This window comes from Galeopterus variegatus, unplaced genomic scaffold (assembly GCF_000696425.1).
Source record: "Galeopterus variegatus unplaced genomic scaffold, G_variegatus-3.0.2 Scaffold274, whole genome shotgun sequence".
NCBI lineage: Eukaryota > Metazoa > Chordata > Mammalia > Dermoptera > Cynocephalidae > Galeopterus > Galeopterus variegatus.
In genome coordinates this window covers 221,086-236,249 of record NW_007726385.1, presented here as the reverse complement: position 1 = coordinate 236,249, position 15,164 = coordinate 221,086, and the positions used below count along the sequence as shown (strand labels likewise).

Below are 15,164 nucleotides of genomic sequence, written 5' to 3'. Positions count from 1 at the left end.
GTATGTGGGATCCGAACCCTCGGGCGGGAGCGCCGCCACGCTTCCCAAGCGGCGCACTATCCAGTGCGCCACCGGGCCGGCCCTGAGCTAGCCTACTTTTAAAAAAAGTTTTAACACATGCAAAAAAGAGCATAATTTGTAAGTGTACAGCTTGATGAATTATCCAAAATGAACATACCCACGTGCACACCACATGGGTCTGACGGAAATAGAACCTTACAGAAGACGCTCTCCTGCCCCTTTCCAAATATTATCCCCTCCTCCTCCTCAAAGGGGAGTCCTGACTTCTCACTATAGATTGGTTTTGCCTGTTTTTTAACTTCATATAATGGGATTATACAGTAGGTACTCTTTTGTGACATGAAAACTTTCTTAGAGCTGCCTTGTCCAAAAATGAAAAGGCCTGGGGACTGTATCGGGAAGAATTGTGGGTCCCCATACCCCCCTGAAGTACATAAGCAATGGCAAAGACTTGTTATTATGAGGGTAGTTTAGAAAGTTCATGGAGGGGGCCGAGCCCGTGGCGCACTCGGGAGAGTGCGGCGCTGGGAGCACTGCGGCGCTGGGAGCGCAGCGACGCTCCCGCCACAGGTTCGGATCCTATATAGGAATGGCTGGTGCGCTCACTGGCTGAGTGCAGTGTGGGCAACACTACCCCAAGGGTTGCGATCCCCTTACTGGTCACAAAAAAGACAAAAAAAAAAAAAGTTCATGGAGGGATTCGTATTACCTTTTAATTCCATTTTTCTACAAACTTTTTGAAGTACTCATACATTGGCATGCATCAGATAAAGATTCAGACTGTCCAATCCTAGGTGTCTGATTCCATGGTCAGCTGGCTAAAGGTGTATATCAAATTACTCTTGTTTTAATAACTTGTGGGGCACATTATAAAAGAGCATTTACATCCATCATATGGGCAAGAAATAAAAATATGAATAATACTTAATGCTGGGGAGTGTGAAGGGAAAAGAACACTTCCATTTACTATTGTGAAAGCCCAGTAGTCCCCCCCTTATCCGTGGTTTCAAGGTTTCAGTTACCTGCAGTACAGTACAGTAAGATATTTTGAGGGAGAGAGAGACCACGTTCACATAACTTTTATTACAGTATATTGTTATAATTGTGCTGTTTTATTATTGGTTATTGTTAATCTCTTACAGTGCCTAATTTATAAATTAAACTTTATCATAGGTATGTATATGTAGGGGAAAAACAGTAAATGTAGGGTTTGGTACTGTCCATGGTTTGTTTCCCCCTGCAGATAAGCGGGGAGAACTATACATGATAAAATTCTCTGGAGGGCAATTAGTTAATACCTAGCAAAATTTTACACGTGCATACTTTCTGGCCAGCAAACCCACTTCCAAAAATCTGTTCTCTAGAAACACTTGCAGCAACCCTGAGCTGTGCCTCAATTTCCTCATTTCTATAATGGGGATAACAGTGCCTACCTCAGTGGGTTGTTGCAAAGGTTAAATGAGTACACACTACACACACACTACTGCCTGCTACTTAAGTGTTAACTCCTACCCTTGTTTTACTACATTGGGATGGTTTATTTAGTGTTTTCCCAAAAGACCAATAAACCTCCAAATCGCTTTTTTTCCTACCAAATAACACACTCCTCAGGAAAATGAAACTGGATTAGCGTTTGTCAAAGTGTGCTCCCAGGGAGGCTTGTTTTTTTTTTTTAAAGATGACCGGTAAGGGGATCTTAACCCTTGACTTGGTGTTGTCAGCACCACGCTCAGCCAGTGAGCGAACCGGCCATCCCTATATGGGATCCGAACCCGGGGCCTTGGTGTTATCAGCACCGCACTCTCCCGAGTGAGCCACGGGCCGGCCCCCAGGGAGGCTTGTTAAAACGCAAGTTTCTGGGACCCACTGCACAGAATTCCTGCGGAAGCACCCCGGAATCTGTACTCTAACAAGTGTTCCGGCTGTTTCTTCTGCCCACCGAAGGCTGAGAACCACCGGGAAGACGAGGGAAGGCCTGCAGGGATTCGGCCGCAGCCAGCTCGGCAGACGGGGGTTGGAGGACCTGCGGGCCAGTGGGCGCCGCTCTCTCTGGCCCCTCGTACCTGGGCTCCCGGAAGGGCGGCTCTGTCCGCCGTTCGGCTGCTCTCGCCTCCTCTCTTCCGCTTCCGGTGTCCCCATCAGCCATGGCTGCCGCCGCTGCTGCCGGCGTTGGGGAGCCTATGTCCCCGGACGAATTGCTCCCTAAAAGCGACGCGGAGAAGATCGAAGAGGAGTTGGAGGAAGACGACGACGAAGAGGTACTACGGCCCCGCGGGTGCGGGGCGGAGGGTGGGCCTGCCCGGGGGTGTGGGCTCCGCGTGCTGCGGGATCGCGGTAAAGGCAGCTTCTCCGGGAGGCGGGGTTAGGGACTCAGCTGGGCCCGAGGGTGTCTTAGCTCAAGCGGGGCTCGGCGTCTCCTGGCGCTGCAGTGGGTTCGGGGGTGGATGCCGTTTCTTCGGCCAAGACCCGCACCTCCTCCACCACAGCTAGATGAGACCTTGTCGGAGAGACTGTGGGGTCTGACGGAGATGTTCCCGGAGAGGGTCCGGTCCGCAGCCGGAGCCACTTTTGATCTCTCCCTCTTTGTGGCTCAAAAAATGTACAGGTAAGGGACGAGGGCGAAGACGTTGGGGGCGTGCATGGGATGACTGTGGTGCTGTGAAAGAACATGGGCTTTGGAAGCAGCAAACCTGGGTTCGAGTGACCTTGGACTGGTTATACCCTAACCTGAGTCTTAATTTCCTCTTCTGTAAAGTGGGGATTCTTACCTGGCAGGATCGTTGTGGGGATCATTTCAGCTTTTCTGAAACATGAGCAGTTTTGTAAGAACTCAGGATAGATAACACAGCTACCAGAACCGTTCCTCCCGTCTCTGGTAAGAGTGTGGTGCAAGGAATGGATAGAATACACTTATCAGAAACATTGGAATATGTAATGTGAGAGGTTTGGTTACTGATTCGTTCTTAGCGAAGCTGTTTTTGTTTGCATTTCTCCATTCTCACTCTCCCTCTGAAGGTTTTCCAGGGCAGCCTTGTGGATTGGGACCACTTCCTTTATGATCCTGGTTCTTCCCGTTGTCTTTGAGACTGAGAAGTTACAAATGGAGCAACAGCAGCAACTGCAGCAGCGGCAGGTAGGCACATACTCTGGGCTTTTTTGTCAATGTTGGAGAGACAAGTTATTTATTTCTCCCAGCACCTGGGTAGATCAGCTGTTAATGAGTGGGTAGGGTTTGGGATCAGGCCCATGCTTTTAGGTGCCTGTGTTCTTGTAGACCTTGTAGACCTTGTCTACCCCATCAGGTATGAGGAAATTGAGATCCCCTAGGTCTGTACAATGTCTTACCTCCCTCCTTTTCTTTTCCAGATACTTCTAGGGCCTAACACAGGGCTGTCAGGAGGAATGCCAGGGGCTCTACCTTCACTTCCTGGAAAGATATAGATTGTCACTACTATATTTTGAGCTGTCTTGGTGGGAGAAATTTGAAATTCAATAATGTTTGAACTGCTGATTATTTGGAATTTTTTTTTTTTTTAACTTTGGCACATTGATTTATCTAAAAACCTGATGGGGAGAATTCTCTCCACATTGTCTCACAGAGAGACTCTCAACTTGCGACTGTGCTCTCCACGGTGTTCTGACTTCTGTCCTCACTCTGATACCAGAGTGCAGCCATGCAGACAGTTATTCCAGCTCTGGCCATCCCACCCCTTTCACTAAATTGCTCCTAACTAGAAGATCTCTCTATCCCATTGTGGGGTAGGAACTAATGTAGTGCGAGGGATGTACCTCTGACCATTAATGACTGTTTTTTTTTTTTTTTTTAAGAATGGAGATGTTGGGGAGGGACATGCACACAATATAAAACAAAATGCATTACAGCTGTAGTATAAGGCAGCCACTGTGAATCCTTAAGTATGCTGGCAGAAGGGAGATGGGCTACAGCTTCAGTCGCAGGATGAGGACAATAGGGACTGGAGGATAGAGCAGGAGCTCATTTCCTCTGCACATTTTGGCTATTAGACCTGTGTGTGTGTGTGTTAAAAAAAAAAAAAAAAAGTCAGTGCTCACTTTTTGTATTTAAATATTAAAAATGATTCCAACTGAAAGTGTCATCCATGTGCCTGTGATAAATACCTTGAAATTACTTAGACCATTTTAGAAGGTTAAAGACATGTACTATCTCTCACATTTCCTCTTACCGAAGCCAGCACTGATTGACCCCTTCGTCCCAAGTTAAGTTTCCAAAAGTGAAAAAGAAAATTCATTTTTGGCCAAGAACCTCTTAATAGCAGTCTTTGCCCTGAATTCAGACAATCACTTTCAGATCCACCAGCCTAAGACAAAGGATTGGGGCCCTGTGCTTGTATAGTCTACAATGACACTGCATAGTTATAAAGTATTTGTTAGAAATAACTACTGATTCCTCATCTGGGGAGGGTTGCAAATAGGACTTTTTTGTGACCTAGTTTTTTAAAAAATAAATGTTGAGATGAACCACTGATGATGAATCCAAATGTAGCCCTTTGACTTTGCAGTATTTCCATTTAACATATATTTTTATTGAGCCTTGTGCTAATAATGGTATTACAGCCTTTATATGCATTATTTCTTGGAATAACTACAATTTAGGAGGTAGTGTTATTCCTGTTTTACAGAGGAGGAAACAGCCACAGAAAGGTTAAGTAATTTGCATAAGGACACATAGTGCATCTGGAGGATTCAAATCCAGGCAGTCCCAACTATAGGACCCTACTGTACACTCAGTGCTGAGGCAAACCAGACCTTCTGTTCAGATGCCTGATTTTCCACTTCTTAACTAGGGAAAAACACTAGTCATCTGTCAGTGTCGTACAAACTCGTACTTCAGTAGATAGGCTCTTCAAGTTGTCAAGCCTAATTTTTGTAAATTAAGGTAAACTGAAAAATGCCTTGGATGTCTTTTGAACCAATTCCCACTTAAGTGAATATTTTTTCTGGATTTTTCAGGTTAAAGGTTTGATCAAGGCACAATATAGCTCTAAAAGATGACTTATGATGGTAATGAATTCTTTTTAAAGCAGCATCATACTAAAGTTTATTTTTCTTCCTTTACATAATTATAGAATTCAGGCAGACAAGAAGATTTATGTATGGAGTTTTTCATTTTTAATATTTGGCTAAACAAAATACATCTTTTGTAAACAAACCCAGCACAAGGCCAACAAAAAGAGGGGGAATAAAAGCAAGAAAAACAAAAAGCCTAGGGTTGCCCCTTATTGGGCATCAGGGTCCGGCCTGCTCCCTTCCTTAAAGGAACTGAGGCTTTTTGCCCTTGGGCATCAGCATGGGTCCCTGTTCCTGAGCACCAGAATTGGATATGAACAGAGAAACCAGCCCTGAAATGTTTAAACATCTTTGCATATCCAACTGGCTCATGGACTCCAAGTGCACGGGGACTCCTTTGAAGTGCCATTTGCACAGGCCCAAGCAGATTTGTGGAGAGGAGTTTCCTCCTCTTCCCAGGAAATGGCTTACTATCACTGACAGTGCCAATGGACCCAAGGTCCTGCTTGTGACAATCAGCAAGGTTGGCTGTAACTTCTGGCTGGTGGTGGTTGGAATGTCATCGGGCAGGGGTAAAGAGCTCCCTGTGGTGCTAAGCAGGTCTGGTATAGAAAATGGTGCAGAAGAGACTGCGGCCAGTTGCCGAGAGGGCATAATGCAGTAGCCACTTTGTGGCCGCTGTTACTCAGCATAAAAAATGGCCTTGTTGGATTGAAGATATATGTGCAGAAAAGGTGCTGGTGTAAACATGCACTCCAGTCACAGTGGGGAGAAAGCCTCAGCTTCACCCCCTTAAGCTTGCTCAGGGTCAACATGCAAGCCCCAGGCTGGCTTTGCTGCTGGAGAGAAGTCTGGCCAGTTGGGGCAGCTCTCAGACCTGCCAAGACCATTGATCTGTAAGGGCTAGCTGAGTCACCCTTGCTGGCCCACCTGCCTTGAGGCAACCACTACCACTTTGGTAACACGCGTGGTATACTTGTTTCCCCTTCTCTTTTGTTTTCCAAAGTTACAGGAGAAAAGTGGCCTACAACTGCTTCAAGAGGTAAGGGGTGGGTTGATCCTAGTCGATTTGTAAAGGAAACTACATGATGATGAATCCAGATATTGTAACATAATATACATAGCCACCCACTTGAGGGCTCTGCATCTTGTCACTACAGTGACAGTCTCCAAGCCTAGAACTTCTACCAATTCTAACAGCTCTTAAACTCTGAGAAGCTTGTACTTTCCTCACCCAACTCTGTCCCAAACTAGTGGAATTTGATGTTAAAAGAAGGCTTATTTTTTTCTGGTTCTGCCAGAGTGGGTCAAGTGGGAAAACTGCCTCTCGCCTTGTCTTTTGCCCCAGAGCCTCCTAAATCAATGTAGTGAAATGGAAGGGACAAAACTGGAGTAAAGAAAAGAAGCCACCCCATGCCTGTCCCAGTCTGGCTTTAGCCACATCGTCTTAGGTATCTATCTCACTCCTGTCACGCTAGAATGTTGTGGGATTGAAAAACTCAGCTTGAAATATTAGAGAACTTTTCATTATAAAACTCCAAGGCTGGCCATAAACCACCCGTAAAAATGGGGCTAAGGAGTGGCATTAAGCATTGGAGACAACATGTTGTACCACTGCTAGGGTTTTGGAGATGGTTTCCTGAGAGACCTCTAAGTTCTGGGTCCTTCAAGCCAGTCAGACTGGCTTTGCATGTACTGTGTCTTCAGACCCACTGGTGTGACAGGAGAGGGGAAGTGGAGGCAGCATCACCAGGTGAGTCTGGAGCATCAGTGATAACTCCAGCAGAACCTCTGTCAAGTCCTCACAGAAAGGGGAAGATAAGCTAGGACCATCTTTCTTTCTCCTTTTCTCCCAAATAAAATAAGGGTTTCGATCACTTGCCCAAAGGGCATAGGGCTCCTACCTTCCTTTCCCAGGAACAAACAACGCTGGGTGGTACTTGTAACAGTCCACATATCTGTTCTACTGCACTGTCAGTCAGAAGGGGGAAAACCCGATGAGATGTTTAGGGAAGTGGCAAGGGCAGACCCACCGTAGAGGCCACAGCACTGAAGGGGTGAGCTGAGGGGAAGGTTGGGCAGAACTGTGTTACACATCAGCCCTCCAACTCTGATGGGCCTCCACCTCTTCTGGTACCACCAGCAGGAGTTCACAGTTCTTTCCTCGCAAATGATGTTTTAGAAATTTCCTATGGAAAAAGGAATAGATGAGAGAAAATGAAATGCTGGCAAATTGCAAATTCCAGTCTGGGGGCCACATGCTCACCAGAAACCTCATTATTTACCCTTGGCAGTCCTATAAACATTCCAATAGTGGTCTATTTTTGGAGGGTTCCTCATTCTGTTACTCCTCAATCTGTCCAGTTAGAATTCCAATCTGAATTTTGGCCATCTTTATATACTACTGACAATAGTACCTGGTTCTGTGAAGAACAGAACCCAAAGTACTCTAAAGGACTTCTAACTTTTAAAAAACTTCTGTTACTCCTCAATCTGTCCAGTTAGAATTCCAATCTGAATTTTGGCCATCTTTATATATTACTGACAATAGTACCTGGTTCTGTGAAGAACAGAACCCAAAGTACTCTAAAGGACTTCTAACTTTTAAAAAAATTTTTTCTTCTTTGGTCTCAGGGAAGTTTAACCCTCTCTGGCCTGAATGTTTATCTTCCTTCCTCTGAAATGGCAAATACACTGTCACAGTTGTCTAAGTGGAGAGAGTGTTACAATGCCAGCCCATACCAAACCAGAAGGCCAGTATTCCAGGCTGTGGAACTTCCCTACCAACAGTACTTAAAGTCCTGACGGGCCATCAAAGATTAAGATCTTTAAGTCTGAGACCTTATGATTCTAAGTTAGGCAGGGAGAGGATCCAAGGAGATAGGAATTTCATTTCCTTTGTCAAACAAAGCAGAGCTTAACTTCCCCAACATACCAAATGAACAGCCCAGCACCTTAGCCACAACAGGCGGAGGTTACCTGAGCTCACTTTCGCCTCCAATCCACTCGGGCATCTTGAGTTTGGAGTCGAGGTTGTAGTAGGCCCCTCCCACCTCTCGAACACAAATCCAGTGCTGCCTTTTGAGAGGCAACTTCAGTGGACCCCAGCATAGGCTGGAGGGCAGATTCATGATGAAGCCCATGACGTTAGTGAGAGCAATGACACTGACATCCCTGTGGGAGAGAAATGGTGTCATGCTCTGAGGCAGCTAATGGCCCAAGGTTCCCTGGCTGTAATACCACAAGCAGTCACCTCCCCACTCATGCCACGAGTCCCAGGCTTGCACCACAACCATGCTGTTCTCCACCAAGTCAAGCCTTGTTCAGATTACCTGCGCTTGTCCCACCAAACAGCTTCATAGCCTTTGGTTTGAAGTGCTGCCATGATGACATTCACATCATAGTTCCCATTTCCCAGCATGCTCTTCTTGTGGGGTGTCACCATGGTGTTTGGAGACAACCTACAAATGTGAAAAGAAGGCTAAGACTCGCTGGTCTGCTTGACCCCTCCTGGCCCTACACTACAGGGACAGAAGAACACTTTACACCACTGTCCCTGAAAGCTACAAACCTGATACAAACTACTGATAAAAGCTACTGTCCCTGATACAAAACTTAAAAAAAAAAAATACTGGAAAACAGGATCTGATATTTTCATTTGCATGGGTAGTAACTGTTGTTACTCTTTTTCACAGCTTAAGTGCCTTCGGCTTAAGGCCTAAACACTTGGTAATCATTAATTAAATACTCAAAGGTGTACAGGGCCCAGGCAGGTAACATAGACATACAAACCAGGGCTGGATGTAATGCAATAAAAAGTAGTAAGGCCTGTGTTAAATGCATGACCCACCTAATGGCATTCCAAATATACATGTGCATGTATGTGTGTGGTACCTGAATAAAACTTAAAAATACAATAAAAAGTAGTAAGGCCTGTGTTAAATGCATGACCCACCTAATGGCATTCCAAATATACGTGTGCATGTATGTGTGTGGTACCTGAATAAAACTTAAAAATAACACAACACACAATCAATGGAAAGAATTTTTTGTGCGAGACGACATTCAGCCACAGTCCCAGTTTGCCCACCCAGCTTTAAGCCATTTTTGCCAGGTCTCTTTAGCTATTTCATTTCAAGACAAAGTTCGTGCTCAAGGCATTTACAATCCTATTAATTTGCTTTCATAGTCTTGTGAGGCCAGGAGCTGAGGAAAGGCCATCTCAAAGGAAGGATCAGCATGCCTTTGACCTTGGCGTAAAGAGTAGGAAGAGAAATGTGGTGAGTTCCTCAGGACAAAGGCAGAAGGTGTCCATGAGGCCATCTCCGGAAGAGAATCAAGACTTTAGGCTAAGGATGTCAACTCTAAATGCTTAAGAAATGTTATAAAGTTTTTTTTAACTTCTCTATACACAGCAACCATACTGATATTTTTCAAATATATACTCCTGCCACAGCTTAAAATCTTTCAACTGTACTGAAAGCACTTACATTCGATCTAAACAAATCTAAACTACTCCTGTCCTGCAAGACCCTCAGGATCCTGCTGATCTCATCTCTTACCTCTTACCATACTGCCCTTCTTTCTGTTCCCTGAATATACAAAGAAAGCTCTTTCTTCCTTTGCACTCATTTGCCATTTCCACTATCCCTGCTGTCTGGAATGTTCTTCCCCTAGATCTTCGCATAGTTTGCTCCTTATTATTTGGGTCTCAAATGTTACTACCATAGAGAGGTCTTTTCTGAGCACCCTACGTAAGTTCCTCCCAGTCACTTCCTCTTACATCAACCTGCTTTAATTTAATTACAGCCCTTTGTCACTGCTAGATATGTTTTCTCACTTGTCTGTTTCTCCACACTACAATGACAAGAGGGGCCTTGACTATCCTGTTAACACTACATCACTAGGGCCTATAGTGTCTGACACACAGTAGGTCCTCAAGGAATTTTTTTTTTTTTGTCTTTCTCGTGACCGGTAAGGGGCGCTCAGCCAGTGAGCGCACCGGCCAGTCCTATATAGGATCCCACCCGAGTGCGCCACGGGGCCGGCCCCTCAAGGAATGTTTATTGAAATGTCTTCTGTGTTTATTTTTGTAATCCTCTTTCCCTATAGATATTAGTAGACTCGAGATTAAAAGGGTTAGGCTTACATGCTCATCTCTGGAGCTAGCAAAGGGGGATCTGAGGACACTAAACTCCACTCTGAAACCAAACTTTATTTTACGTGTAATAACTACAATTTATTGAAAACCTCTATGCCAAGCACTATGAGAGATGCTTTAATACGTATCTCGTTTAATCCTCACAATAAACCTATGAGGGTATAAGTTATTTCTATTTTATAGGTCCAAAAACTGAGGTTTGGTGATTTTAACTGACTTGCCCATGAGCACTTACAAGTGACAGAACTAGGATTCAAACTTGGGTTACTTTGAATCCAAAATTGTGTTTGTTGTCTTAATGTGGGAGGTGGTGGCTGGTTGATAAGAGGAAAGGCTGGCTGAGTCTCTAAGTCCTGGGTTTAAAACATAGCTTACTGAGACAGATGTTCTCCATAGGTTCTTGGGTACTTGGATTAAATAAGGAAGCATATGAAAGAAGACTTAGCTCAAGATAGAGCAGGTTCCTCTCCCATCACCAATTTTTCAACAGCCTCTCATTGTTTTCAGTGAAAGACAGTACATGAATAAAGGTTCCAACAAAGAAAATGCTGAGTGTTCCACCTCTTTCACCATTTAACTTCCTGCCAGGCTCAAACCTTAGAGCAGTGCTTTCCCAAGTGTATCCTCAGAGATACTAGTTTCATGCTAACAGGATCCTGGAAGGCATCCAATATAATAATGGCTGAATGAACCAAATAAGTAAACAGGTTTCCTGCAGGAGTTCTTGGAGTCCTTGATATGCTAATCTTAAGGGGGTTATATAATATGCTTCAGTTTCCAAACATATTTGACCACATAAACATTTGTTTTAAGGTGCACCTTACAGGACTAGTGTTCCAAGGATCTCTCTTCCCTGTCCTTCATCTTTTATCTCAGATGCAAATCCTTTCTTGTATATTCCCACTACCTTTCCTCTAACTGTAGGCCCCTCACCTCAAACCTGGACTTTTGAAACAGGTTCCTAAATTGATCTCCTTGCTTCCAAACTCTCCTTCCACCAATTCAGCCTATGTATTCCTGCCACATTCACCAAGGTGTCATTTCACTCCCTTATATAAGAACTGACAGTGGAGCCAACCAACTGACAGGTTGGCCAACTCCAAACCTCCCAGCCCTGATGTTTCCCTCTCATTGAGCTTAGTGCACTTTAGGCACCATGACCACTGTGGCCTCTATTGTAATACTCTATTTCCTGCTCCAAGCCAAATTCTACAGCTTCATCAAGCTCACATCTTATCTCTCCCATGGAATCTTTCCTGGCTCCTCTGTGAGAAAGGAGGGAGATTGGGAGAACCACACATCTGAGTTCACATCCAAGTACCATCAACATTAACTGTCAGATTTTATCTCCATGCCTGTTACCTCATCTGTAAAAATGGGAATGATTCCTATCTTATAGCGCCCCTGAAGAATTCAGCTATTTTATACATGTCCAGCCAAACTGTAAATCTCTGAAGCACAGGGGATGGCTCTTCTCTTCTGTACCTCTCACAGCTAGGCATTGGCAAGTGAATGGCCACATTAAAAGTATGGTAGTTATCAACTGAGAAAAGGTGTTGTTGAGTAATAGACTTATCTCATCCAAAGGCTAGACAAACACATAATAATAACACAATAGCTAACATCTGCAGAGTACTTCTGTTTTACTGGCCCTGTGAACCATGCTTTATTTTGAAACACATCAGGAAGTTCTGAGCCATGTTTTCTTATGTCACATTTCTTCAGACTTATAAAAAGGAAAGAAATAATTAGAGGGAAAATTTTTGATGAAATGTCTACCTATCTCCCTTTTGCTGAAAACCCAAAATCATCACTGTAGCCAGACATAGTGGTGACCTCAATGCAGGACCAGGGACTTATCTGAGGGCATAGACATTAGGGGAAGCCTGGACTAGAGTCTATCTTATCACTTTTAGATCACTCCAGATCTCATGGCTCTAACCTCTGGCTGTGATGACAAAAATAAGAGGCTTGCTTTATACCTGAGAATTTCTATAGATATCACTAAGACAGTCCTGAACAGGAGTTTGTCAAGGAGTCTCAAGAAAAGTTTCCTTTGGAATCAGAACAGGATCCCATGGAATTCATTGGGACCAATGTGTTGATAAACCCAGAGGCCTGTTCAGAATTGTCTCAGGTTTAGAAGTTGAATCCAAGCTCTGCCACTCACCAGCTGTGCATGACTGCAAATCACTGTAACCTTTGCACCTCAGCTTCTGTACTTACAACATCTCAAGATTGTTGGAAGGACTAAAGCCCATAAAAGCAGCTAACAAAGTGGGCACTTGATTATTGTTAATAAAAGCAAGTACTGTTGTGTTGGGTGCACTGGATGGACCCCATACTCAAATGACCACTCCACTAGAATGAGTCTCCGTGTTTCCTATATTGACTGGTTTGGCCAATCACCTGCTCAGGGACCTTATAATGGCGAGGGCTGGAGTAGTACTTACCCTCTGTGGTGGTGAATGCTGGTTGTTCACTGCTATCCCTAATCTTTGTTCCTTCCACCTTTCATCAGATTTTTTCCCCCTGGTACCCAAGCTAGTTTTCATCTAGTTCGATTTTAATATCTATTCTATTTGTGAGAGGAATGCACAGCTAACTCAAGAACATCTAATCATTGAAAACTTGGGTTGAATCTAGTGAAAATGTTTGAGACCTGAGCGTTTTCAAAACAACCTAACAAAGCTGCTACTGTATCTTTTTTTTTCTTTTAATAAAAAAAAGATGACTGGTAAGAGGATCTCAATCCTTGACTTGGTGTTGTCAGCACCACGCTCTCCCAAGTGAACTAACTGGCCATCCCTGTATGGGGATCCAAACCTGCGGCCTTGGTGTTATCAGCACTGCACTCTTCCAATTGAGCCACGGGCTGGCCCTTACTGTATCATTTGACTTCTATGTCCCCTCTTTTTCAAAGCTTAGAGACATATATGATAAAATGTACGAAATCAAATATCCACATCTTTATAGATAAATACCGATGACACATACCCAGTTTCTCTGATCTTTTCTGCAATTTTACAGGTTGAAAGTGGATCCTTTTCAAACAAATGACTTCTGCTATGGCTGTAGATGTTACCACTATCTTCAAATCCTGGGCCAAGCCTTTGTCACACCTGACTCCTCTCTTCCCAGTCCTCTTGTTGCTGCCAAGTCATTAGCTTAGTTCTTTCTTTCTTTTTTTTTTTTTAAGGATGACCGGTAAGGGGATCTTAACCCTTGACTTGGTGTTGTCAGCACCACGCTCAGCCAGTGAGCGAACCGGCCATCCCTATATGGGATCCGAACCCGGGGCCTTGGTGTTATCAGCACCGCACTCTACCGAGTGAGCCACGGGCCGGCCCAGCTTAGTTCTTTCTAAGTTCCTATTTGTTTCTATTCCAAGCATGAGTCATCTCATATCCATAACTCTATTGAAACTCCACCCCGCTTTTGTATTTCTCCTCTTTATCTGGCTAAAATTTAGCTGCTGGGATGAACTTCCTCTCAACAAATAGTACTTTTCAACATTGTCCTCCCATTTCTACCATTCATTAGCCACATTTCAAAACAGCACAGAACTTCAGATCTGGGAAGTTAAAGTTATCTAGTTAAACTTGCCATCATTACTTCTCTTCCCATTGAGATCTAAATATATCATCTTTTCACTTTAAAAAAATTTTTTTTAAAAATTTTTTAAAGGTAACATTTATTATGTAAACTTTACTTCATCATTTTTTTGGTGGCTGGCCAGTAATGGGATCCGAACCCATGAACTTGGTTACAAGATTGGGCTCTAACCAACTGAGCTAACTGGGCAGCCATGTTTTCACTTTTAAATTGCTCCGAATTCCATGCTTCTAACATCACTTAAATCTATTCTCCAGGTATGGTCAATATATAGCTCTGAAATATACTGCTCAGAGGCTGAGTCCTGTTCAGCTTGTTTTCTCTACAGTGCCTAGTGGTGCCTGGCACACTGCGGGCAGCTAGTCAATGTTTGTTTAAAAAATTCCATCTTCTCTCCCTCACCTCTCCCTTTGCTTTTTCCTCTGGATTCTTTTCACACTTCTATTTTTGTTCCTATTTGTCCCTATAGAACCTCCATCCAAAATAGATAGAATTCCACTTCAGGAGTGGGGACAGAGTATACTATCTTATGTATTGGTTTGCTTTTACTTTGAGGTGGATCTTTATATTGCGCCAATAGGAAATTGACAAGTGCAGTGCAATTTGTTAAGGCTTTAAAAGGAATTGGACCCTGGTTCCATGTGGGTGTTTAGCAAGTATTTAGCATTCTTTTATTCAGGGAAAACACAGCTGACTGACTCCTGCTCTTATCCACAAACACTTGGTGATCATAGCCCAGATCTTCAGTCCCAGCCGAATTTATAGGTAGGGGGAACAGCTACTGACAATACAATAGCTCTGACAGGCATTTCCAATAGTCAGGAAATAGGAGCAGTTAGGAGGGTAGGCCCTGGAGTCACAAAGCTTAAAGCCAAATCCTGCCATTAATAGCTCTGTGAACTCTCTGTGTCACGATCTTCTCATTTGGAAAAATGGGAAACAACAGAATCTATCTCATAAAATTTGTGTGAGCACTGAATTAACACAAGGAAAGCACTCAGATCAATGCTTTGCACAAAGTGTTCATGTGTGTTTAGTGATCTCATGATGATTTCCTTTGCCAAATTTATAGAAATGAAAACTTTCCTACCACAGTATAATTAGATATACAGAATCTTGTATTTGGGGCGGCCCGGTGGCGCACTGCTACAGTGCACCGCTTGGGAGCGCGGTGGCGCTCCCGCCGAGGGTTCGGATCCCACATACAGACGGGTTCCCGCTCACTGGCTGAGCGAGGTGCGGACGCAACACCGAGGGTTGCGATCCCTTTGCCGGTCCCGGTACGGGCGCGACACTGAGGGTTGCGATCCGTTGCTGGACA

General features: G+C 44.1%; 2 protein-coding genes across 2 annotated transcripts in view; one reads left to right on the top strand and one right to left on the bottom strand.

Annotated features, from left to right (window-relative positions):
- Positions 1-1,886: 1,886 nt before the first annotated feature.
- TOMM22 (translocase of outer mitochondrial membrane 22 homolog (yeast)) lies at positions 1,887-4,525 on the top strand. Its single transcript, XM_008566872.1, has 4 exons — positions 1,887-2,279; positions 2,508-2,626; positions 3,037-3,154; positions 3,388-4,525. Exons 1-4 carry the CDS (start codon positions 2,166-2,168, stop codon positions 3,460-3,462), a joined length of 426 nt encoding a protein of 141 aa, XP_008565094.1. The 5' UTR covers positions 1,887-2,165; the 3' UTR covers positions 3,463-4,525.
- A 547-nt stretch (positions 4,526-5,072) lies between these two features.
- JOSD1 (Josephin domain containing 1) overlaps positions 5,073-15,164 on the bottom strand; it is a 12,924-nt gene continuing 2,832 nt past the window's right edge. The window contains exons 2-4 of the mRNA XM_008566871.1: positions 8,400-8,528; positions 8,047-8,241; positions 5,073-7,256 (exon numbers count right to left, since the gene is read on the bottom strand). Of these exons, the coding sequence (XP_008565093.1) occupies positions 7,157-7,256; positions 8,047-8,241; positions 8,400-8,528 (424 nt within the window). The 3' untranslated portion in view covers positions 5,073-7,156. The remainder of the gene's footprint in view (positions 7,257-8,046; positions 8,242-8,399; positions 8,529-15,164) is intronic.